This window comes from Nomia melanderi, chromosome 2 (assembly GCF_051020985.1).
Source record: "Nomia melanderi isolate GNS246 chromosome 2, iyNomMela1, whole genome shotgun sequence".
In the NCBI taxonomy this organism is placed as follows: Eukaryota; Metazoa; Arthropoda; class Insecta; order Hymenoptera; family Halictidae; genus Nomia; species Nomia melanderi.
The window spans coordinates 6,011,298-6,038,168 of NC_135000.1; the positions used below are offsets into that span (position 1 = coordinate 6,011,298).

The 26,871-nt window shown below is 38.6% G+C and overlaps 1 protein-coding gene across 16 annotated transcripts in view; it reads right to left on the minus strand.

Moving 5' to 3' along the window:
• Positions 1-7,164: 7,164 nt before the first annotated feature.
• Positions 7,165-26,871, minus strand: part of dnc (phosphodiesterase dunce) — a 220,604-nt gene continuing 200,897 nt past the window's right edge. For all 16 annotated transcript variants that reach the window (XM_031973635.2, XM_031973556.2, XM_031972665.2 and 13 more), the window contains 6 exons: positions 20,541-20,634; positions 18,310-18,539; positions 12,642-12,905; positions 12,030-12,129; positions 10,997-11,652; positions 7,165-10,718 (listed from right to left, as the gene is read on the minus strand). In XM_031973635.2, coding sequence (XP_031829495.1) covers positions 10,584-10,718; positions 10,997-11,652; positions 12,030-12,129; positions 12,642-12,905; positions 18,310-18,539; positions 20,541-20,634 — 1,479 coding nt within the window. In that variant the 3' untranslated portion in view covers positions 7,165-10,583. The remainder of the gene's footprint in view (positions 10,719-10,996; positions 11,653-12,029; positions 12,130-12,641; positions 12,906-18,309; positions 18,540-20,540; positions 20,635-26,871) is intronic.

Sequence of the window (26,871 nt, forward strand, 5' to 3'; positions counted from 1 at the left end):
TCGGCGAAGGGAGGGTGGGGGGGCGGAGCGGAATGCTCGCAGTCTCGCTGGGGCCACGAGTACCACGGCGAACGAACGATTCTAATTATAACTATTATTGTACGTGCAGGAACGAGCGTGTAAATGGACTTCTCCCTTCTTCCGTGTCTTCTTTTTTCTCCGCGTTTTTTTCTTACCTCGCCCACCCCTTCGGCTTTCATTTGCCCTCGCCTCTCGGGAGATTATCGGGGCTGCGTTGGCTTCTGGGCGCTGTTAAAGGCCACGACCCTGTGTACTCGAGGCGCGAAAGGAAGCTTTCCCTGGTGGAATCCTGAGAATATCATCCCGCGTCGTCACTGATCAACCTGGTGCTCCTGGAATCGAGCCTGAGATCAGTTTAGGAGACTCATCTGGCCTAACGATAGATAGCTGAGATGTACCCTAGGATTGAGGATAGTTCTTGTTCAGACCCAGACGTAATGCGATTGTTACTCAGACATTTCCCGGCGCTGCACAGGCCTAACTCAGCGTGTACCCTGTTCTGTTCGGATCTTAATTATACATTAGCTCAACCAATACAGGCCTAACTCAGTCTGACCCGAGACATCGTCTTGCACGCAGCAAACTTAGCACAAACATCATCAAGCCCAGTGCAAGCTTACAGTTCAAATATTAATTGATCCAATACAAACCTAGTTCTGACGCATCTGACCCAGTGGTTTGCTCCGAATCTGGCTACCTGCGCCTGTTGCGGCCTAGTTCAAATCTAGACAATACTCTATCTGGCCTAACAAAAAGCTAACCGGTGTCCTCGACTCGATTTACGCACAGCCGTTTTGTCATTTTGTATTGAAAATTCTAGGGTGGAGGTAGTTTGAGAGTTAGGGCTCGATTCTGTGAGCATTCAATCAGGAGGAATGGATAGGGGATGATCATTGGAGTCTTTCCAAGCTTTTTAATTAATTAGTTGCTTATTGATACTGTTAAGAAACTGCTGGTTTTTCTTAGTTTTATGTAGCTTTATCTCCTTTAAATAGCTCTGTTAAATATCCATCAATCAGCGAAACTTCTGCTTAATGCGTAACTCTAGCCAATAGTTTGCTCGATGTCCTAAGTCATTTGGAGGCAGCATTTCCAAACGAGTCAAATAATCGAAGAAACGGTTTGATATTCTTATACTAGACTATCAACTGTGTTAAACCCTCGAGTTATTTTGAAATTGAGGCTAGTTTAGTATCCTGAGAGGAAAGAACTGCAATGGTCCAGTGACGACAGAAAATCAGATAAGCGAGGAACACGACATATCGGTATCAAAAGAAATCGAGTGGAGAAACCAGATATGCTACTAGCGCGAGATTTACACTCTGTAGGAACGATAGATAATTAATCGAGCACCTTGATCCATGTTAAGAGACTTCGAAATATAGAAAGAAAGTGGGAGAGAGGAGAGAGAGAGAGAGGAAGATAGAACATGAGGGGAGACGAAACGAGAAAGAGAAAATTCCTTTTAGAGAGAAAGAAGAGAGAGATCTTGATGAAACCCAGAACCTCGACAAAGTACACATATTTTTCACTTGAAATATTTTAATTAAGGCTGCCGATGGCAAGGGCGGAGAATGGGAGGACTACTTGGTCGCGTTGCTAGTCGATCACTTATACATACTTTTGGTTAGCTGGATATACATAATATAAATATGAATATAATACGAAATAAAAGTGAATATAAATATATAAATAAATCTCTATATAAATATACATAAAGATATATATAAATACACGGAAATAAGTCGATGTTGGCTATAAGCTGTACACTATTAGATAAAGAACGGAAGGGAAGCTGGGGTTTGGAAACGAGAGAGTGGCCGAATCGTGGAGGTTGTCGATACCGAAGCTGTGCTGCGTTCTTAATTAAAATTCCTTCGGCAAATCCTTTCGTGCAATTCACATCGAGCTGGATATTTATTAATGTAGCAACATTACTTCTTAATTTCCTAATGAATGAATTCCTCCCAAAATCGATGTAGCCTCAATTCAATAAATAATAATACACAAACTATTCAAAATATTATTGTCTCTTATGCGAATAACGTTTACAATTTATCAAGACGATTGAAAAATGTTATTATTTTTAAAGAATTATTCAATGTTAATAGAAACGTATGAAATATTGTTCGTGATTTATTTAAAACGAGTGCTCTGTTAACGATTATACATACTCGGTGGACAGTTCGAAACGTCGACGACCAAAGCGAGGAACCACGCGCTCTAATCCTTTTCTTTTCACGAAAGAGAGAATATCTCCTATCTGTAAATAGTAGATTTAATTATTCCCATATAGAGAGACGAGAGGGAACGGATTGAGAGGAAGGAGATACGCCGGATCGAGAAATCGGTGTACGCGATCCTCGAGTCGCTGAACAAACTTTCCTGTAAAAAGTCGGAGGCCGACTAGTGATGGCAAAACGACGAGAGAATTCGATTTTATATAGATCGCGAGAGTGTAGATTTCAGGGTATTTATATCGAGGGTTGAATAGTTATACAGAATACACAAAATATTTAAATATAAAATTATATTATAAATACAGAGTATCGAGGAATATATTATATATATATATATATATAAATATATATATTATATATATATTATATACTATGTTTTTATTGTTGTGAAGTTACTCGAATGGCCGTGGATGGGGATACACTCGTGTTTCATCGAAGAAACCTTGTCACTTTGATTTGCTGCGTTTCATTCGTTCAGAACTGCTGTCGAATGAGACACTGGTATCATCATTTACTCTTATAATTGTTCACTCGAAAATATTTTCGTTCCTTCTGGAAACATAGGATTAATCGTGAAACATTTGAAAAATCTATTTCTTTTTTGAATTATTTCTTTGTTAAATTACGTAGGATAATTTTAATAATTTCATGTATTTATATTTACTGGTAATTAATGATTTTTTAATATTTCGTTATATTCGTTACGAGTGAAATTTTGATTGCCTTAAGTTCGTTCGAAATTTTCAGTCGATTTTTATGAACGAAAGGTAAGAAGAAACGAATGTGCCATACTTCGATTAGATAGTCCCTTGAACGACAGTCGAACGCTATACCCGGTGACAGAAATGTATCCGCATTCCTTCGATGATGTAAAATACTGTTTATATTGTAATGAGATTTTCGACGGACAGGTATTTACGAAGGTGCGTGGTGGGGATGCAATCTTCGAGGATAAGTTTCGAGTGCGACATGCTCAAAATTGAAACGGTATCTAAAAGCTCTGTAGATATTGTCTCCTCTATTGTATGTTCGTCTTCAAACCCCTACAAACGATCTCGAACGACGTCAAACGCCGATTTTTCTCGAGTGATTCTACTCCGGCGTCCGCGAATGTCAGAATCGTCGCAGATTCCGCGAATTAACGAAAGAAAAACGGGACGGAACAGAAGGAACATCGAGAAAAGGAATCGGAACGAAAGGAACGTTTACCTCCCCTCGTTACGCACGCACGTCACTGCCTGTAGAACGAAACACAACGACTACTGCCGTCTCTAATCTTAGCGATTTACGATAATTCCAATTTTGTAAATGACAAACTGCAGCACCGCGATCGTTGTGCGAGATTCGAGCAACGGAGTGCAATCGGAAATCGAGAAATTCAATTCAATTTGAAAATAAAAAGTGGCAAAAATTAGTAGTGTCGTCTAGCCTACCAAGAGTTTGACAAAAGTACTACTTTCTCAAGTAGGCTAGTATTTTCCATCGAAATCTTTCTAAGCAAACGTCGTCAAATGTCAAGCATCGTCAAACAACGTGAAACGCACGATCAAGTAATTTGCGAAGTTGAGTATCATCGAGGCCATTTCTCTGGCAAAAGAATCTCGAACGACGGTCGTGCCGTGAAACTCGAGCTATCTCGTCGATACCCGCAACACCTACAAACGCTAGACGAAGTATAGTCGCACGTAAAGGGAGTCTGATACAATTTTTTTACTGGAAAAAAGAGAGGAAGGTAATATCGGCTTCGTTTCGCGAGCCGCGAGGGTGAGACGGGGGTGGGAGGGGGCAAGCCCACAGTCGACCCTCAGGGCGGAGGAGGAAAAGACGACACGATCGAGTGGCACACACACGTTTTCTGCACTCTGAACACGATCCGACGGTACTCTATCCCTAGACCTTGGATCCACGCTTGAAAGCTACGAACTCTTATACATAACTGAGTGTTTTACTATCGGATTAAAACAAAAAAAAAATATTACGGCGATACATATTAATGTAAATGGTTTTTCATTACTATATTATAGATGTTACTTAATAATATATTTACAAATAATTAAGCCAAAGATGTTGTTTCATTCACGACCTGCCGCTTAACACGTGAAATCTATGTTCTGTTAGTGTTAGTTTCAGCTGTTGGAAGTTGAAATTCATTACCGTTCAGCCGAGTGCGGATATCTTCTAAGGTTGATCAGCAGTTTTAATCGTCCGCAGTAAATTCCCTTGCTAATATAGGGTTCTACTGAACAGAATATTAAAGCAGAATCTTGGGGGAATAACCTGAGCCTTGAAGAATCGAAATCGCTCAATGGGAATCATTCAGACGCCATTCCATTCCTTACATGCAAACGAAATACACGTTGAGTGTAGACATAGAACGCCGTTCTACGACTTCGAGCGAAATTTTTCTGGATTCAATGAATAGACTGTTAAAGTACGTTCTCTAAGCATTAATTTGAGCGCTCGAAAGTCAAAATCACTCCACAGGAAGTCATGGAAAAATCAGTTCAATCCCTACAGTCGCTTGAGAACAAGAAACACCTGAGATGAAGTATTTAATAATCCGGTCAAAGAATCCAATCAAATTTCCTTGTTTTATATTACAAATATAATATACAGAAACTATGGATTATTATCTGGTAAACGAACAATATTGAAATATTAAACAATATTCCTGAAATCCTGGAAATAGACTCGCAAAGAAAAAAATGAAGCGTTTTCCCTGTCACTGTAATGTGTAAGACAAGGATAGCGAGTTTTTGTGGACGGCGATAGTATCGCCATCTAGCGGCGGGGCATTTTCGAAGCTTTTCCCTATCCCCATAATGTGTAAGACAAGGATAGCGCTAGTGCGCGACAAGGACAGAGATAGTCTCCGCGAAGCCACCTCCTTCGAAAAAGCATCTCATCAGTCCCTGGTACCTACGCGTGAAGCATCAGGACCGAGGAGGTATTAGAAAAAGGACATTTGCATGTATTCTATGGTGTAAGACAAGGAAGGACAAAAGTGGCGCCATCTAGCAGTAGCAAGTGTGAACTACATGCGTTAAGCAAACGGCAAAAACAAGGAGAGCCGCGGCGAATTCATTAATAACACCACATCCACGAACGATTTGTTGACATTTGCAATTTAGGATCATAGAATGGACCATCCCCTACTTTCCTATATAGTTTTCGATAGGATTCTGAACCACTTTAATGATCTATTAATTATTTCTGTGGACGATGTTGTAAGTAAACCTACACTTTTTTGACCGGTGCCGAGTAGAAAATTATGTTTCATAATTAATACACATAAGTGGTGAACATTTGCGACTGGAGAAGCTAGACTGGAGCCTCAGGAACATTCCAATAAAAGTTTCAATCGCAGATAAGTTCTAATTAATAAGTTATTATCGATTTTCGAAAAGCATATGTGTGGGATAAGGATAATGATTAATAGTCTGAGGCGCCACCTGTTGGAAGACTGCTCAAACTTCTTGACAAATAGTACATGTTACCCTCCAACAGGGGGCGCTGCAATTGTTATTTTAGGAAAGACAAAGATAGATTTTTAGGAGCGAGAAAGACAGAAGGTGTTATGGTGGTGGCGCCATCTGCCGGCAAAAAACAGGATAACAGGGTTGTTTAGAAGTTTCAGCATTCTGTCAAGAGATGACGCTGCGCAGCAATTATCACTGTCCTCACACCTATGGGTTTGCCGAAAATCATTAATAACTCATTAATTAGAACTCGACAGTAACTACAACTTCTATCAAAATGTTCCTAAGACTCCACTCTGGCGTCCCCAATCGCGATTGTTCACCAATTATGCCTACTAATTAAGAAACACAATGATTTACCCGGCTCTGCCAAAAAAAATCTTGGCTTTCTTCGGAAAACGCCATGAAAAATAATTAATAAATCATTGACGCAAAACAAAACCCTCTCAAAAACTATATGGGAATGTGGGGAATGGTCCATTCTATGATTTTAAATTACAAATGTCAACAAACCATTCGTAGGTGTGGAGTTATTAATGAATTCGCCGCGGCTCTCCTTGTTTTTACCTTTTGCTTAACGCATATAGTTCACACTTGCTATCGCTAGGTGGCGCCACTTTTGTCCATCCTTGTCTTACACCATAGAATACATGCAAATGACCTTGTCTAATACCTCCTCGGTCCTGATGCTTCACGAGTAGGTACCAGGGACTGATGAGATGCTTTTTCGAAGGAGGTGGCTTCGCGGAGACTATCTCTGTCCTTGTCGCACACTAGCGCTATCCTTGTCTTACACATTACGGGGATAGGGAAAAGCTTCGAAAATGCCCCGCCGCTAGATGGCGATACTATCGCCGTCCACCAAAACTCGCTATCCTTGTCTTACACATTACAGGGACAGGAAAACGCTTCATTTTTTTCTTTGCGAGTCTATTTCCAGGATTTCAGGAAAATTGTTTAATATTTTAATCCTAATCATTTATTAGATAATAATCTATAATTTTTGTATATTATATTTGTAATATAAAACAAGGAAATTAGATTGGATTCATTGACCGGATTATTAAATACTTCAGCTCAGGAGTTTCTTGTTCTCAAGCGACTGTAGGGATTGAACTGATTTTTCGATGACTTCGCGTGGAGTGATTTTGACTTTCGAGCGCTGAAAATAAAGCTTAGAGAACGTACTTTAATATTCCATTCATTCGATGAAAATGAATTTTATTATAACGCTTATCATTTCGATTAATCTATGCAGTTACGTTTGCTTGAAACAATAGTTAGCTGAGGAATGTCCTTATAAAGGCCACCAATAGATCAATTTCGACTGCTTCTTTTCTCAATTCTCTAGTAGACTGCAGAACTTCTCGCTAGTTTCCAATAAAATTGCAAGGCGATCGGAAATAAAGCAGACAGGCACAGAGTTTCCGACAATAAATATGTTTTTATTACACATACATCTCGTACGAGGGTTACACGATATTAATACATGTTCATTTAACTGTCCAGCAATCAAACACGTTGTATTTTTATCTCTATTTATCTCTCGCGACCGTCAGCGTCTCATCAACGTTGCGACCCAATCATCGTCGTCATCGTCGTCACCATTGCCGCAGTCGTCAAATACACAACAAGCACACATCACGTAGTATTCATTGGCATTGTCATACACGGTAAAACATCGGTTAGATTAGGCATGAAAAACCGCTCCTTCCTATCGGAGTCTCACATCGAAGAAACAAATACAACGGGGAGGGCGGAGAAGAAATAATGAAAAGTCTACGAGGCTACGGGGCAAAATGATTTCGTCGTTCGATCGGTCGTTCTCGCTTGAACAGTATATTTCCCTTCCACGGTTTCTCTATCATTCATCTTTCTCGTTTTCCGAACATCATCCATTCCACCCCATTACATTCCACCCTCTCACCATTTCGATTCGATCTCGATCTTCTCGATTTCGTTTCCAGCGGACTCTCGCGACGGTCCAGAAAACAGATCCCCCGATGGAAACACGAGTTCGCCCTCGACGAAACAGCGTCACGTCAGTACCGTTCCCCTCTGTCTTCGGTTAAACGTTTAATTATCATTAATAACCTCGTTGCTTACGCCCTAAGAAGTCCGTTAAGTTAATCATCTGCTTAATATCTAATCTCGGTAGCCTTATGTGATACTCTTATAGTCTAAGCTTGGTGGCCAGCACCATAAACATTCACTAGATTCACTGCCTACGACACAGATACAGATTCGCCTCTTCCTCGAAATGGGCCTCGATCACTTTCTCTCTCTCTCTCTCTCTTTTACTCGTTCTCTCGGCCGTCGCGGAAAAGAATGTCCAACAATCAGTTTAAAGGTTGAAGAAAGCGACGGGATCTGTTCGGGTTCGTCGACAGGCGGCGCCGGCGCGGATTCGTATAAAAATGATAGAAAACACAATCGTCGATCACAGAAAAATCGCGTGACATCGTCGAACGTCGCAAATCAGGGGTAGGTCGCGTCGAAGGGAAGCTTTCACGGAAATTTCTCGAGTCACGGGGAGAAACAATCGACAGTCGTTCGCGAGGACGACGAGACCCACTTCTCAATGTTCCGCCGATTTTCGAATCTGACGCATTCTCCCGCCGATCTTCAAATCTAACGGATTCTCCCGGCATTCCAGCGAGGCCCATTTGGAGAGGAAGACAGCGTGTTTTTTTTTACGTTTCCCGAGTTAATTGCCGTCCGACCGTCCGAGACATGCGGATCTCCGTGATTAGGGATCGTTAATTAACTCCCGGGGCGAGCCTCGATCACACCGATCCCCGTGTCTCGGGCGCCGAAGCCGATTTGAGCGATTCACAGACATCCAAGCGAGAGTACTTCGTATTTTTTCTGGATTTTTGTTCATTCGTCGTAATGCTCATGTTACATTATCTTTTTGTTTATTTTTTTTTTGGGCTTTTTCATCTTTAAATACACATCGAGCTGCAAGATCCTACCTAATTTAAATTTTCACCTTGTCACGGATTAATGATTCCCTAAGATCTACCATCGCTAGAAGCCAGAACGTGCGATGATTCCTCGCAGGAAGTGTGTTGTCCCCCCAACCCCCACCCCCGCCCCTTCATATACGCATTATTCCGTTTTTTTTCGCATTTTCACGTAAGAATTCCGTTCTATCACGCGCACGTTTCCCACCTCGACGTTGACTAAGACATTTTCTCTTTGGTTAACAAATGAATCGGTGTGTGCGTGTCTTCTGTGTACCGTTCGCGCGTGTGTCTGTGTACGTGTGTGACTGTATGCGGGGTGTGTAACGCGGGTGTTCTTCGTGTTTGTTGAACGGCGGCTACGTTAATTTTAATATGAACAACTGAAAGAAAAAGGCCAGCCTTTAGCGCGGTTCTATATTAAAATTAATCGTTCAACTCGTCCCGCTGCCTAACCTCAAACCGAGAACGATCGCGGCGCCATCTGGCTTCATTCCTCGCGGCCCCCATCCTCTAAGCTACCGATCAGCGAGCATCACGAGATCTTAGGTCAGGGGACAGGCTTAGACTCCTCTAAAACGACTGAAGGTTTGCTGCCTTCTAGATGATCGGCTGAGAACCAAGGATGAGCATGAAGCGCGATACATTAACGATCCTCCGAGAGTCGTCCCGATCGATCCTTAGCTCCGCCCCTCGAGCTACCGTCCCTAACCTCGCTTTGTACTCAAGGTCTCCGACCGCCTTCGACTGTTGACTAGTTTCCTTGGATCTTGAGTAGACCAAACTTGCTCCCGATCATCCGCCGATGATACCTTCGATTGTCGACGAGGGGCCAACCGGCTGCACGAACAAATTCTTTGAACACGGAGACACCGACCGGCGCGGCTTGTGCCATGTGTTGATTGATATGTCTGTACGGGTCCATGGAAAGAACTCCGTGTTGACTCCGCGAGAACCGGTCCGTTTATTTTTCAGTTCCGAACAGGTACATTGATGAAGAGATTCGTCACCTCCTTCGAGCCCAGAGACGTCCTAGTTGCGGCTATATCAGTGAGCCGATCGAACGACAACACGGGGGAAAGAAAAATGGGCAATGGTAACAACGACGATGCTTCCTGATTTTTTGTTTCACTTTCATTCATTCTCTCTCGCACTCTCTCTATCTCTCTCTTTCTCTCTCTCTCTCTCTCTCTCTCTCTCTCTCTCTCTCTCTCTCTCTCTCTCTCTCTCTCTCTCGCACTCACTTGCTCTCGTTCATTCGCTTCTTTTTTTGCTCTGCATCGTGATCCGAGGACGCGCACACTCGACGCTCTCGCTACGCTGCGAGCCAGCCGAAGCGCAGCGACATAGCCAGGACCGTTCCTCATCCTGAGACCCGCGTCAGTGAGGAGAGAACGATCACCAAAACGTGCGAGGGTGTTCCTCCTCGTGGTGTGGCCACTTTCAATTTGTTTTCAACTGTTTCTTCTTCTCTTCCTCTCTCTCTCTCGCTCTCTCTCTCTCTCTCTCTCTCGCTCTCTCGCTCTCTCGCTCTCTCTCTCTCTCTCTCTCTCTCTCTTTCCAACTGGTATCTTTTTTCTCTGCCTCTTCCTATCTCTCGTTGCCTCCAACAGAAAAGACTTCCCTACCAGCTGGTCCAGGTAGCTGGACTAGCAGCTAGTCAGACACCTCAGGTTCGTTCCCGTGCCATTTTCTTCCCGCAAAAGGCTTGTGCTCTCGTCCACCGTCCCAGGGAGTGGAGCTTGGCCCAAAAGCTGTCAGTAGGTCGACACAAAGAGACCTGGCCGGCGGCAGCGAGCTAGATGTCACTGACGCACACGCCACCAGGTCTGCTGCACCTTCTCGTGAAGCTTCCTGCAAATACCCGCGAGCCTCCGTCACATTCCAGCCTCCGCGGCGTTCTCGTCCGCCTCACCGCCCCCTTCCTCGCTTGGCAGGCTCTTCTCGGATGCTCCGCCGGTGTCACCGGCCTCCGTCGCGTCTCCAGTCTCGTCGCCCTCCTCCAGTGTTACCTGAAGACAGATTCACGAGTCAGTTAAGATCTCTGATGTAGAGACCAGGAAACAGTGGTTTAAAGATGTCTTTTGAGGTAGGGCTTTCGCCGATTATAGCCATTTTTAGGAACCAAGTGTCTAATGAGATCTCAAAGATCCCAAGCAAAAACGGGGTTAATGAAGTTATAGAAGCTTAAGCTAAGACTATAGGCCCTAGCTCACTGGTGTCTTTATTAAAATAGACACCAGTCTCCCTAAAACCAAGACCCACAAAGCTCCAAAGACCCCAATCTCACCTGGAAGTGTATCCTATCCCCCTGCTGTTCGTTCCCCTGCTGTTGCTGATCGTCGGACGGCGGTGAGGGTGGGATCATTGACTGGTACCAATCACGGTTCTCCTCGAGCGTGTCCAGAATCTCCTGTGCGTCAGGGTGCACCAGGTCCGCCCAGGTCTCCCACAGGGGATGGACGATGTAATCGATGAACCCGACCTGGGATTTCTCGATAGTTGCGCTGTGCCTGTCGCACATGGGGCTGATGTCCATGTTCTGCTCCCTCTCGCGGTCTCCTTGGAGGAAGAATTCCTCCATCAGCAGGCCAACCCATCGACGGTACAAGGGCAAGGGTTTCGTGGGGTTGGACAGATCGGCGCAGTGCACCAGGTTCTCAAGAACCTGTATACGGTCCGTGTAGTTGTCTAGCAGGAGGACACCGGACCCGGCTACCTTCTTCGTCTCCACCATGGTCTTCAGATCCGCCAGCAGCGACATGTGCTTCGACATGTCCGTCGACAGCACCATGTCGATCACCATCTTGCGGAGCGTCTGCCGCTGCTTCTTCGTCATGTTCACGAATATGTCGCAGCCCTCGTTCTGCAGGAGCTTGAACGCCACCGCCAGGTGGTGATTCTCCAGGACAGACTCGTCATTGTACATCAGGGCGAGCTCGGAACCTGATCGAAGCAAACGTGGCGAGGATTTAGTAATTGCTTCGTGGGTTAAATTGATTTAATAAATTTAATTAGCAAGCAATAAATTTAACACTAGATCTATCAGGCGGGCTAAATCAGCAATTCCTAATTTCTTCTTTTACAATGACTGTAAAGGTACAGACGCTTCTTTAAGGAATAATTAAAGAAGCTGAGTTAGTAATAGCTAAACTGGAATACAAGCCAATTGGAATCTTAATAAACTCACGCTTATAGCTTTTATTAAGGAGTTTTAAGAAGATGGTTTATGTGCTTGGTAGTTCTAGTGTTAATTTGTAATTAATAAATTCAATAAATTGAATAAATAACCAATAAGTTTAGGAAATCGGCGGAGTACTCACTCGAATTAATGAGGAACTGATTGGTGAGTCCAGGATGATCCACGTCGTGAATGGTGGCAGCGAAGAGGGCTGCAGTGATTTCCAATGGCGTGAACACGGACTGCAAGTAGACAAACATCTAGTTAGTTGGGGGGCTTCCTAATTAATGGCTCTATCAGCTGAAATATGCAAATTGCTATTGAAGGAGCGTGCCAAAGTCAAAGTAGGAGCTAAACTCCTCTAAAGAGACTCTAAAAGGCATTTCTCACACGAAACTTATTAAAGCTTTGTCATCTCACTTCAATAAATTTACAGTAAAATAGCAATGCTTTTCAGAGTGCCAAATTAACATTGTAATTTAATCAATTCAAAATTCTTATCTTATTTTCAACCGATTCAATTGCAACAATTTTAATTATAGCTCGCTATATCGATAACTTTTAATTTACTCAAGTTCTTCGAGCGAAAGCTCCATCCACTGAATTTTTAATTATATATCATTGATCTAGAGCTTATAGGGCTGCGATTGGATTCAGGAGGATGTCCAGAAAGGAAGGCAATACTGTTCTCGACAGGCTCAGGTTGCGAAACTTGATTTGGTGCAGAAGGTTCAGGCAATGAATATATATTAACCTCGAGTGCGGGCGTGTTGAGCAGAGCGTGGGTGGATTGGGTCACGTCGGCCGCGTGGAGGCTGTTATGGAAGGGATTGTCCTTGACGTAGTGATCCTCAAGGGTCATCATGAAGGTCACGAAAGTCTTCGGCGGTATGGCCAGGGATTTGAGCAGGTCTCGCCTCTGGAAGACTGTGTATGCAACGCAGGTCAGCGGTCTGTTGCTGCTCAGCTCGCCTATCCTGAAGATGTCGATGCCCCACTTGTCGATGTCTGACAGAAGCTGGAAATTTCAATATACATTGTCAGCTATGAGAACATTTGATAATAAATAGAACGATTTCATTATAAAAACTATTCTTCCTGTAATTAACCCATTGCCGCACACTTTTAGTTTTAAAATCCAAGAAACGCTGTTCTTTTAATTGTTTGTTACTGCAATACAGTTATATATTTGAAAGTGGAAATTATTACTGTATTACTGAAGAGTAAACAAATAAATGCAGTAGTGCAGTATGTACTAATAATGTTTTTTTTATTAACGCTACTTATGAAATTTTAATTGGAAATTATTTTCCTAGTTTAGTCGTGTCTTTTAACTGAATTTTCGACGTTTCCAAGAATGATTGCAGAATTAACTGTAGGAAACGTCCAAAATTCAATTGAGGAGAAATGAATAAACTGAGAAAATAGTTTTAAGTTAAAATTTCATAAAATGTTCTTATGAAAAAACTGGCTATCTTTCATTTTGTAACATTCTTTCAGTTCTTAAATTTAAAGTTTCAGTGCCATCAATGGTTTAAAATTATTAACCTTTGCCCTATGATTTCTTTTAGAATTGTGATGAATCTATCTTTTGTTATTAATGATTTATTGAAAATAATTCTGGTTATATTCTCTGTCAATATCTAAGGTATAATCATTGGTAAAGAGGGATAATATGTAATTTGCATTCAAACAGATTTAATGATATTTATGTTTATTAAATTCTACTTGAAATCTTCACCAAAGGTCTGACCCGATATTCTAGGTCAAGAAATTTATTCTTTCCCTGAGAAATTGGATTTTTAGTTTAGAAATTGGGAATTTGTAGTGTTTGGGTATAGCTTCTAGATTTATAATTCTTTATCTGAAACTAAATATTAATTTTTGGGATAATTGTATCAAGCGGGTTGAGCTTTCTTAGGATTTATGCAACATTGATGAATCTTTGTTTCTTAGTGTTTTGTTTTGTTAAATGGTAATTTATATAATACGATAATATGTAATTTCCAAAATTACTGTATTATTAGAATTTATGTATCGCCACCTGGTCTAAACACACTCGTAAACGGATTCAGGGTCGAAGTTACCTAAGCCATTGACGTCAATGGAACCAAGACTACCAGTCAGATTGCCTTTTTGAACCCGTTTGTTTTTGTTTGCCCACCTCACGAAGTTAGTGAAATTTTTACTGCCGGGCTAAGTCAACTGTCTGAAATGCTCCTGTTGGTAGAATTTATATACCCATAACAACATAAATCTTTCGAAATAACACTGAATATCATAATTCATATCCGTAGTCTTTGGAAAATAAACAGGAATCAAGACCGTGGACTTGAAATTGTCCTAACTTCCAAAATTCTTTGTGAACATTTCAGAAATTACATTTCTTAATTTGCATCGATTGTGACTTTGGTGAATACTCTTTTGAAATAATCATTGAAGTGTTAGTAACATCTGTCATGTATAAAAGGGTACTTACAAAGTCAGTTCTAATTACTTTCTCAAATAGAAAATATATTACAATAGCTTCAACCTTCGAAATTAAAATAAAAAAAGAATCAACTCAATTCGACAAGTAGTTCTCAAAATAAAAATTCCCAAGTGCAACCAGTTTCACGAAAATCAAGTAAAAATCGTCAAATTCAAAGGCCCCAGTTTTCCAAAGAAACATAAAACCAACAACACAATAACCAGAACTAAAAATATTTATACAATGCCAAAGGTGTATAAAGAAATATAACGTAAATTTAAACGATCTACAATGGCGTAACTCTGGAAAAAAAATTCCAAAGGTGTGTTGTAAACGGGTACTTCCAGATCAAAGGAAACCACTTGACATTAAGTGTCAACTACTCGAGAGCACTTAGCACTGATAGGCGATGTTCCAAGTGTTGCCAGAAGGACTGACTCACAAGAAATGGAAAGTTCCTTCTTATAATGTAGGTTACTGCAGAAGTTTCGGGAAAGTATGAGAAAAGTCACGAGAAAGTTTGAACCAATGGTTTTCTTATTCTTCAAAATATTATCCTTCAATATTAACCCTTTGAGAACGACTGTCAGCACTTTGGGGACATTAAACTTTGATATCAGAAACACAAAGTTACTAACGTATAATTGAATTATTTAAATAACAGAAGATCGATGGGGTTAAAAAGGTGAAATTTTCCATAATCTTGTGTTAGTAATTTCTACTCCCAGAAATGTGAATTTTCGCGAAAATAAAACAAACTGAATGGCAACGCTAGAAATGGCGAATTTCCGAAACTCAGCAAAACATTTTCCATTCTTTTACGTCAGCACTTTGTAACTGCAAAATTATGCATTTTTGTGAAAACAGAATAAACAACTAAACAACAACGCCGGAAATGGCAGATTCCCGAAACTTTCGCAGCAAAATATTTTCCATTGTTTTATGTTAGCGCGTTTTAATCTAAAAATTATGCATTCTTGCGAAAATAAAATAAACGACTGAATGGCAACGCTAGAAATGGCGGATTCCTAGAACATTTGCAGCAACCTACGATGAATCCTCTCAGAAAATGAAAGAATTATGAATGTAACATCCCGAACATGAAGATTATAGGGTGTCGCGTGCGGTTTTCCCACCATGTTGTAAATTAAGGTGAAACGATAATGAAGCCGATAAGGGATTCGGGAATTTGGGTTATCTGCTGCTCCTGACCTCGCCCCGAATCGTTCTAACCGTGCATGTGACCCGCGCGGGCCGTGACAAGCGTCAACAAAAATATTTCGTTCACTGTCTGCATAATTCTTCATTAGATTACATGCATCATATTTTGGACCAGTGAAATGGAGATTATTTTCTGGCAACTCATGATGTGTTTGTTATTTATCTACATGCTAATTCATCATCCACCCCTTTTCTACCCTCTTCATTGAATTTCAAATTATTGCACGGTACATCTATTCTTTACATCTATTCTAGAGAATCCTATCTCTATATCTATTCTAATATAGCATTAAATTAAACTTCGTTACTTTATATAATTTATAACAATACATTTCCAATAACAAAAACATGACATTCAACCTAATATTTCAAAGTATCCTTCGCACCCTTCTGTCACAAACAAATGAAAACAAATAAATAAAACATGAAATTCAATAAAATCCAACTTAGCATTCAACTCACGTTACTTTTAACTAATTAATACTATTAACAAAAGGAAAACAGATTTTCTTCGATCTCAATGTCTTCTAATTTCTCTACAAAGGGGTGAGTTTCTATGAACTCCCCTATATTTATGGCGTTCCTTGTTCGCCAGTAGAAATTTCGAAACATTCAGCAAGGAACGTTCATTTTCGAGCAGAGGATAGTCGTTGCCAGGTATTCTCGCATTAGCGGTAACGAACCGAGCGGAATCCCCGAGCAGCGAAGTGGCACAAAGCATCAAATTGCTCCAGCTTATTTACCAAGTCCCTGGCCAAACAGCGTACTCGATTATCAGAGCTAACTCGATGCACAAAGAGATTCCCAGCGTCTGGTGATGGGTCACGTACCAGCCGAGAGGTTTTTCCGCCGAGAACTAACCGTCCTTTCTCAATTCTTTCCCTCCCCTGCGCCGCTAATTCGATAGCATAAGCGGGGACTAGCAAATATTTGATCATCGCGGCATCTTTCGCGCCGTTGGAAATTTCCTAGCCTAGATATATCCGTTTAGAGGAGTTGTGCATGGTTGCTGTCACTGGGAGTACTGAACAAACCGAAATGGGCTATTTCAGAAGCTTTGTCTTGTAATTAGTGACATTAAGAAGTGTTCTCCAATGTCCAAATTTCAGAAAATGTGTGGAATATTTCTAAGTATTGTTTACGTTATCAGTTTCTGAGGATATTTATTGCTGTTGTATAGTAGAGGAATAGTAGATATAGTACATGATAGTTATGGTAGTAGACACTTATATTTGACGTAGATATATAGTAGGCGAAGAGATATAGTATAGAATAGCAGACAAAGAGAAGATATATTTACTATAATAGTAGAAAAATAATAGATATATACAATAGTAGACGAAAAGCAGATATAAGTACTATAACAGTAGAAAAATACTAGATACACTATATAATACTAGACCAATACTAAATATACTATACAATAGTAAACAATAGTAAATATATTACATAATAGAAAATGAAAAGCAGATATATCTACTATAATAGTAGACGAAGACCATACAGACCGACTATAATACTAAACGACCATCACACATACTCTAACAATAAAAAACCAACAGATTGGGTTAACCGCCAGTTAAACAGGTGACTAAAATCCTCTGCAACGCAGCTGCATAGTGACGGGAAACCGCGAGCCAAAGTGCACGGGGACATTTCTAAACATCTTCGACCCGTGTCTGGGAGATTACACGTGTCCCGAACCCTGTGCACGCCCGATTGATAACCGGACAACAAACGCGGAATTAACTGCGGATTAAATCGGGTGTACCGTCCGCCGGTTGATCCGATTTGCAGCCCAGCCGCGATCGGAGGATGCGGAAACCGGGACAACTGGTGTCGCGGCGAGTATATTTCTGAAATCCGTCGAGGATGTTCGATTCCCGTGTGTCCTTCTCGTGACAGTTTTCGAATTGATGGTGGACCAAAACATCGGGGACTAGTTGGGCAAGTGACGCGCGTCATGAGACACTGAATTGCAAATGGTGGCCTTCTTGGGATAGAAAGTATCGATGCCGATTAACGAATTTCGCTTTCACGACCGCAGTTTGTACTTGGCTGACGTTTGCGTAATTCGAGGATGTTAGGTCATGCGGTTCCTGATTCTTTGGGTTCTTATTTTTTTTCTTCTCGGCAAGATATGATCGCGTGAAGGTTATTTTGTTGGTTAAGTTATTGTACTGGAGGAATTCTTGTTTGTTCACGTTTTGGATGAATGTTTGATACTTCGTTGGTGGTATGGTAGATGTTGGTTTTTGGATCTATAAGGTTTGCCTTATTAAGATCTAGCAATTTGTGATATAGTCATCACTTTAATTGCACAGAATCCAGAAAAACTAAAATAACATTCATCGAAAACTATCTAAGAACTATCACTTATTTGTTCATCGAAATATTATCTATTCCATCGAAACAAAATTTACCAAAAAAAAGATCAATCGTTAAAAACCCCATGAAATCTACCTATTTCCTCCATCCACTATCCATTATCATAAAATATCTATTCCATTGAAACAAAATTTACCCAAAAATGGATCAATCATCCAAAACTCCAAGAAATCTACCTATCTGCTAAATCCACTATCCATTATAATAAAATATCTATTCCATCGAAACAAAATTCACCAAAAAAAAGGTCAATCGTTAAAAACCCCATGAAATCTACCTATTTCCTCCATCCACTATTCATTATTCACCGAAAACCAGATATTACAATATAACGTGATGTTACCTTGCCAAGTTCTTCCTCGCTAGGCGTCTCGACACCGTAAAGCGGCACTCGTTCCCCAGTGAAGCTGTTCGTGTGCGTGAGCGGCCGTTTGACGCCGCTGATGTGAGACATGGCGGCTGGGCCCCGTTGTGCCCGGTCCTTCTTCTTGGCCGCCCTCGCATCTGCGCTGCCCGCAGCCGCGACCGCATCTTCGATTCTCAACGAGGGCAAATCCAATTCCTGTTGCTTGTCTGCGGCAACAAACGAACGAATAATTAACAAACGATCGGCACCGATCGGCGGGTCAATTTAAAGAACTTCCAGGAACATCTGAGCTAATTAATTCGCGATGCTCCCGGCGACGACGACGACGGTCGAAAGCGATTTCACGGATCGACGGTCTCCGTGGCGTAATTTGTTTATGTAACACTCGCGTTTCTCGTTAGCCGACCTCGTTCCGCGCACCCGAGTGATTCGATTTCATTAATGAATCGATCCTGATTCGGAGATGACCTAGAACTTTGCAATATTCTCGGCGTTTCGGCTTGTGTCACGTGAATCTTCTGTTTGATGAGCTGGTTATTGAATTAAGCCATGATCGAATTGACCCGGGATTTTTAATATTTTGTTTACTGGCGGTTTTGTGATATGAATTTTCTGTTATGTAATTTGATGAGTTAATTAGTAGATAAGATTGAAGGATGATATCAAATTCTGAATGTTGTTATTTATGTTGTTGTCTGGGGATGTTTCTATTAAGTTAGTTGGTTATTGAATTAAGATTCAATTTGGATATGGGAAGCTTGAATCACTGAAAATTTTATTTAAATTCTCTATTAGTTTGAGGTAGTAATTATTGAATTAAGATTCGAAGGTGAGCCAGGATTTTGAATATTCCCTTTACTGGCGTTATTGGGATGTGAAATATATAAGCAATCCTTATCTTTTCCTTGACGCGAAACTTAATACTGAAACTTTGAATATATAAATATTCCTTGGATAGCAACACAAAGTTTTCAATACTAAACATTGTACTTTCCAAAATGTCGAAATTCAATATCGAAAGGTTAAAGATATATGAATACTCCTCATCTCTCGATAGAAAACCTTTAATACCGAACATTGCAATTTTTCCTTACTATAAAATGCAATATCGAAACTTGGGAAAATAGAGAAATACCCTTTAGAAGTCAACAGAAAATTCTCAATATTGAACTTGGTGATTTCTTTAACGGGAAATTTAATATCGACAACCCGAGAATAGGGAAATATTCCTTAGAACTGGGCAGAAAATTTTCGATACCGAATATTCCGAGTTTTCCTCCGTATGAAATTTAATATTCGAGGTTCAAGAGCATGAAAACTTCCTGGATTCTCCGTGAAACCGAGTGGAAGTGTTATTCTTCGTTCCGGAGCACCTTTGGGAACGCATGTTTACGTAAATCGGGCATTTCCCGATTCACCGGGCAAAAAGGAGCACAAAGAACGAGCCTGCCGGGATGAATGCTCGAGAAATATGCGCGCGTCTACGGGGTCTCAAGGGCCTTTAATGCGTAAGAGTCGGAGCTCGTTTCATTGTCCCTGATAAATGTGTTCTGCTGACGGCGACCTCGCCTGATCCATCGCTTTTTCTTCTTTTTTAGACGCGAGTGATGCCAAACCGTGAGCTCGATCGATTTAGACTCGGAATGGAATTTAAATTAGTTCGATATTACTCTGTTCATTTCGGAGCTTATTAAGCTGGTATGAATTTTAATAATTATTATCCTCATTTTGTAATGTTTCATAATTTATAGTAATTGATAGGTTTTATCATAATTTATAGTAATAAATTTTTATCGTAGTTTTATAATAATTAATAATTTTTATCATAGTTTACAGTAATTAATTGTTTTCATCACAGTTCTGCAATGCTTGATGGTTTTAATCATAATTTAGCAGTAATTAATAATTCCCATCACAATTTATAACAACTAATATCTATATTAATAAATTTGTAACGTAGAAGTGTAAGATTAGGTTTAATAACTTTTCAGATATGTGGAAACTACAATTGTCTATAATTTAAGATGGAAATTTATTTAATTGGTTTCTATGTTTGATGATGATTGAGATTAATCAGATATGGATTTAGTATTGTAGATTTACTATTGATTCGATGAGAGTGAAATTGAATCTATTTTCAGTTTCAAGTGAAAATAAATTAGTTTTTCTGTCGCAAACATGTATGAGTAATTATTTCGTTAACTTACCGAGGAAAGTGCTGCAGATGTACTCCGAAATCTGATTGCCAGACTTCGAGGACTCTGAGAAGTGGGAGAGTTCCTTGTTCAGCATTCGCTTGAACTGCAAAGAAAAAAATAGACCAGTTAATAATTGTCAATCACGCTATTTTATTATATACAGAAAAGAAACGTCTAAAATTCGTTGCTCCGAAATTAGAAATTATCTGTGGAATCTCGGGTTAAGAGAAGTGGTTTATAACTTCGTACAAAAATGCCACGGTCGAATGGCAGAATTGACTTGATCCAGCTCAAAAACTACATTTTATAGTCCTCAATAAAAAGAAAGTTACATTTCTAAGAGGACAGCTGAACAAACATTAAAACTGCTGCACTATAAGATCAAGAAACTGTTTCGTCATGCGACTACAGGATCCTGAGACTGAACAGCTTAGGATCCACTATATAAACATGTAAAATGAACAAACAAATTCATCCATTGATCCAGGATCTACTAAAACCTTGACATTCCCAAAAACTGATAGATGTACCAAAAATTTTGCAATATCATTGCCATGTTAAACAAGGATTATTGACTTTAATGGATCAACAGTTGAGAATATATTTACCATAAAATTTTCTTAAACAATTTTTATCTACTAATTATTAAGTTTATAGTTTCATGAAATAATTCCTAGTAGTTCTAGTTAATACTAGACTTCATAGTCTCATCTGAATTTTAACAAAAAATCCAAATATTACAATGAAATATTTTCAATTAAAAAATCCTTATCTACTAATTATTAACTCCACAATTCTACTAAATAATCCCTATTAGTTCTAGTATTAAATCCCACTTGAATTTTAATCATCTTTCAACAACCAACAATAGCTCAAACATTACCATAAAATGTTTCCAATGAAAAAATCCTTATTTACTAATTATTACCGCCCAAATTCCATTAAATAATTCCTAGTACCTCTTGCATTAAATTTTAATTTCAAAATTTAAACTTTAACAATCCTTCAACAACCGACAATAGCTCAAATATTACCATAAACCGTTCCCAATGAAAAAATCCTTATCTACTAATTATTCGCTCCCAAATTCCATTAAATCCCTAGTACCTCTTGCATAAAATTTTAATTTCAAAATTTAATCTTTAACAATCCTTCAACAACCGACAATAGCTCAAATATTACCATAAACCGTTCCCAATGAAAAAATCCTTATCTACTAATTATTCGCTCCCAAATTCCATGAAATAATCCCCCGTAGTCCTAGCATTAAGTCGCATTTGAATTTTAACAAGAATCTCAGCTGCCTTTCATAATAAACTGCAAAACCAGCGAAAGGTGGGGACGGAAGCTCGTCAAACAAGAAACGAGACGCTCGTTTCCGATTCGAGGATCGCTTATCTCGCGGAAATTTACGATATTTGCAGCCGGTGTGTCGTGCATGAAATTTCGACGCAGATAGACGCGCACTCACGCACACACTGTGAAATAAACTGTGGACACAGAAAGCCGCGGGATCGGCAAACAGATCTCTGGTACCGTTGTCTGGGCATTAACACGTGTTATCAGCTCGGTGGCAGCCGGCGAAGGGATTCCTCTCTCTATCCTTTACGATTACGCGGACGTGGATGTAGGTGTGCTCTCGAGGCGCAACTGGAAAGGTGGACTGACCTGTTATCGAATCGATTGTTTTCTGAACACGATAAAACAACCTCGAGCTCGACAAACATTCTAATGGCGAACCTTCCCACCTCTCGCGTTCCCTTTCCTTTCGGTTTTCCGTTTCCTTTTTTTCAAGGTGACGTCGGACTGGTTGTAGAATTTTTAGAGATTACGGAATTTTCGGGGTTTAGAGGATTTTCAGGGTTTAGAGAGGTTAGGGTGTTCGGAGAATTTGGAGAATTTTCGAAGTGTAGAAAATTTAAGGAACTTAGAGAGAATTCAGAGAAATTTGAGAATTTAAAGAATTTAAGGAATTTAAGGAATTTAAGGAATGTAAAGAATGTAAGGGATTTAAGGAATTTAAAGAATTTAATGAATTTAGAGAGTTGCAGAATTCAGGGAGTTTACAGAATTTAGAGAAATTAAAATAGTTTGAGAATTTTGATAATTTAGGGACTTTAAAGAATTCAGAAAATTTACTGATTGTTTTAAATATGAAATTTACAAAACACCATGAGGAAAAATGTTGATTTCAATTCTGTTCAATTTGTCTGATTAAATCCACTTAAACTGCTGTTTTTCAATTTACCTAAATTGTTCTGTTCGCTTGAAATATTTCTCGTTTTACGGTTATAAAAATACCAATATTACAAAACACGCGATGAAACTTCTCGATTAATCTATTAATATTTATTCTAAACGACCACAAATAATCCCGCGAATAATCTAATTACATAACACCGGGTACTCGTGATATTCGCTTAACGTGACCGGTTGTATAATCGATAAGACGATAATCTTATCCGTGACAGACAATTCCCTAATCGATGTAAATCACTGATTTGCCGATAAAACGATTTATTGCCGGTATAAATACATAGATCTGGCATTGCCTTATCGTGCAAACGCTTTTGTGAAACTCTTTCGCGATAATATAATCATGAGAAATTACCGTCACGCCATGGTCTTCGCGCTTACGTTAACGAAATATTTGTTCCACGAATACCTCGCGATGTTGCGATTGGTCAGGGATGTTAATCGTCGCATTTCAATATATAGGAAATTGTCTGATAAAATAAATACCGTAATATAAAGTACTTTAACATCCAAACGATAAAAGAATTCTAAAACCTTCATACTTTCTCATCTGAATCCATTAAAAAGAAAACAGGAAACATTTTTAAAAAAATCAAAATTTCGATACAATAAATATAATCTACGTTCCAAAGTTTCGAACTGAAATTTAAATTTACAATCTCGAAATTTTTATCTCTTTCTCGCCGCTAAAAGTAAAAAAATTACATTGCCCAAAATAATAAACAAACCAGTGCACTCGAATTTCGTTTAACGAATTAAAAATATTCCATAACTGGCAAAAATGAAAAATGTTATAACATTTCTTAGATTTCTTCATTTTCTTTCATAATACAAAGTTTGTATGTAGAAAATTCAATTATCTCAAGGTGGTTTTTTAGAATTTATTCATTAAAATATTTAATAAGCTATTAATATATAATTAATATTATACTATACTAATTTTCAACCTTTTAAAGATGCAATTCAATTATCGAATAAAGACATTTTTTATTGTAAAACTATACTAAAAATATTATACTATAACAAACCATACAATATGAAAAACATTGTGGTAATATTAAAATATTTAAAATAAATCATCAAATGATCGTTTCTTGGATAATCCACTCGACGAAAGTGAAACACCTCAAGGAACGAATGATTAGCACTGTAGTCACGTTATCGTGACCGCCATCGCGCGAGCCTAATTGTTCGGGTAATCGGAAATCGACAATCGTGAATGTTTACGCTGACGTGTTGGGACTAGCTTCGAATTATGCCATCATCATCGATGATGGGGCGGTGGGGATTCCGTGATGCTCGCCGGAAGCCTGATTTATGCGGTTTCTTATCGATGTCTCATCATTAAAAATGGATCATCGTAAATTTCTAAGGAGATTTAAAAGAAATATTGCGCGGAATGCAGGCCGTACGAAGAAATAGATGAAATATTTAAACATTTGCGTTGCAAAAGTATTTCAATGGAAATATCCGACATTTTCTGATTAACGAGAAATCATACGTAAATTATGAGCATTCTTTTTGTTTTAATGTTTCACGTATTGATGCATCATGCGAAGATTAATAGTAAATATTAAATTTTATAATTTTGTATGTATTAAATCAATTTAATTAAATGGAAGGGTTAAAATGTAGTGCGTTTTGTAGAAGTAAATCTTGATTAATACGAATTCAAATAATTGATTTAATATTGTGAGATATTCTTTCGTTGATGCACTATTAAAGTACTTGGTAAAGTAATGAATATAATTATTTTATTATGAATTAATAAAGTATATACAGCAAGATTTATTTAAGAATTTTTGTTGCATATCTTTTCTAAATTAGAACCGATTTGTTTGTATTTAAGGCATTCGAGTGGTGTAGATTAGAATAATAAGATTAATTTGTGGGATTCATTTGTTAGACTAATTAAGATTTACTTCCAGTGGATTTTTAAGGAAAATTATGATTCATTGTAACTTCATTGTTTTAATTATATTATGTACAGATCGACAGTATACTCGTGTCTGAACCGGTTTCCTGCTATCTAAGATCAAACGTTAAGCAAATTAACCGAGAATCTCACATTACCGTTGCTCACAGTCCCGTGATCGTGGAAAAATACACGATCGTTATGCTTAGGGTGACGAAAAATCACGTGAAAAATCGCGAGATTTTTTTGATTTCTCTTAAATGATAGACGTGGAATATGTATGCTAAACTAATATTTGATTGTGGATTTTCAGTCAGCTGTTTCTTGCCTTTCTTTTTCTAGCGAAGTACCTGATAAATGTTTGCACTCTTTTGTTTGAGATTTTGTGATCGTACTATGTTTTGTGAGAGCTCGTTTATTTATGATTCTCTGTATTTGGATTTGATAATTTGATAATTTGATAATTTGATAATTTGATAATTTGATAATTTGATAATTTGATAATTTGATAATTTTATAATTTTATAATGTTACAATGTTACAATGTTATAATTTTATAATTTTATAATTTTATAATTTTATAATTTTATAATTTTATAATTTTATAATTTTATAATTTTATAATTCCATAATTCCATAATTTAATAATTTCATAATTTCATAATTTTATAATTTTATAATTCCATAATTCCATAATTTTATAATTTTATAATTCCATAATTCCATAATTTTATAATTTTATAATTCCATAAATCTATAATTTTATAAATTTACGAAGTGCAAAGGGTTAACGTAAAATTAGAACACGCTTCTTATTTCCAAAAACACGAGCACACGAATAAACTGAAAAATAACAAGTTCGTCGTCATTATACGACACGTAAGATTAGAAATTATCGCTGAATAACACGTGGCCTCACGAACTATCTAACCGATTCATTTTCCGCGAATCACCTACGTAACGGAACGTCATTAAGTGCCGTGATTGCGTGACCCCATGACACCTTTATCGCATACATCCCGTGTCTTATGTCCATTGATAACCCTTATCGGTTTCGTATCCAAATCTCCGTGTATCTCTTTTTCTTAGCAGATACACAGGACCGTGAATATTCGAACAGACTCAGGGACGAACGTATTTCACTGTCTTTTGGTATGTAGCCAGCAGATTCGCTGCTAAACGGGATTAAATCTAGCGGTCAATCGTTAGTCTGTCAAAATCACTGTAAAAGTCGAAAGTTTATTGTTGGAATAAACAAACTATGCATGCGTTCCTCGCCAAATCGAAATTCACGTTTCAATGAAAACACTGAGAATTTCTGGAATTTTCTTTTGATTAACATGCGTAATTAATTCTTTCCTCTACAACTGAGATAATTTGCAATTCACTGTTTTAATTGAATTGAGAACAACTATGGTGATTGCAAAGGGAATGTAATTAATAAATGGGAAATATGTATAGACATTTTTATTGGAAGTCCAATGGAAGTTTGATTAATATTTCTAAATTGATTTTAATGGATGTTATTCCATTGTTTTCTGATCGAAGGAATTGTCAAATTTTTCGTTAGAAGTTCGATCAGAGTCTAATTAAAACGTCCACATGAATTTATATAGAAATTATTCGATTGTTTTCGCAAAAATTGAAGAATCTGTAATATGTTTCATTATGAAAGTACAATTTAGATTGGTAAATTAAAGAAAATAAGAAGAAGAACAAAAGAGAAGGATTGTAAAATCTGATCAATCGGTTTTGATTGAAATTATTCAATTGTTTCTATACAAAGACATAATAATTAGAACACGTGACTAATATCGTTATTTGGCACCGAATAACAAAAAAAATCGAGTGAATAGACATATTGAAATCGTCGTAGAATGGATCTTCACGAAATCCTAGCGAGATCGTTATCTCGTTTCGGATATTTTTATACTATAATCGAAAAGTAAGCGCGATCACCTCGTTCGAGTATCGATTCCAAAGTGATACAGCGTTATCTCGAGAAAGTGGCAGACGTATTGTTCGCTGGGGAATGGGTTTCGCGGAAAAATGGCGCGCGACGTTCACGAAATCGCAGATAATAAAGGAACGAGCCAATGAAGACAATCGAAATCGGATTTTAAGATAGCCTAATCCGTTTAATGTATTTCTTTGTAAACAAAGGAGATA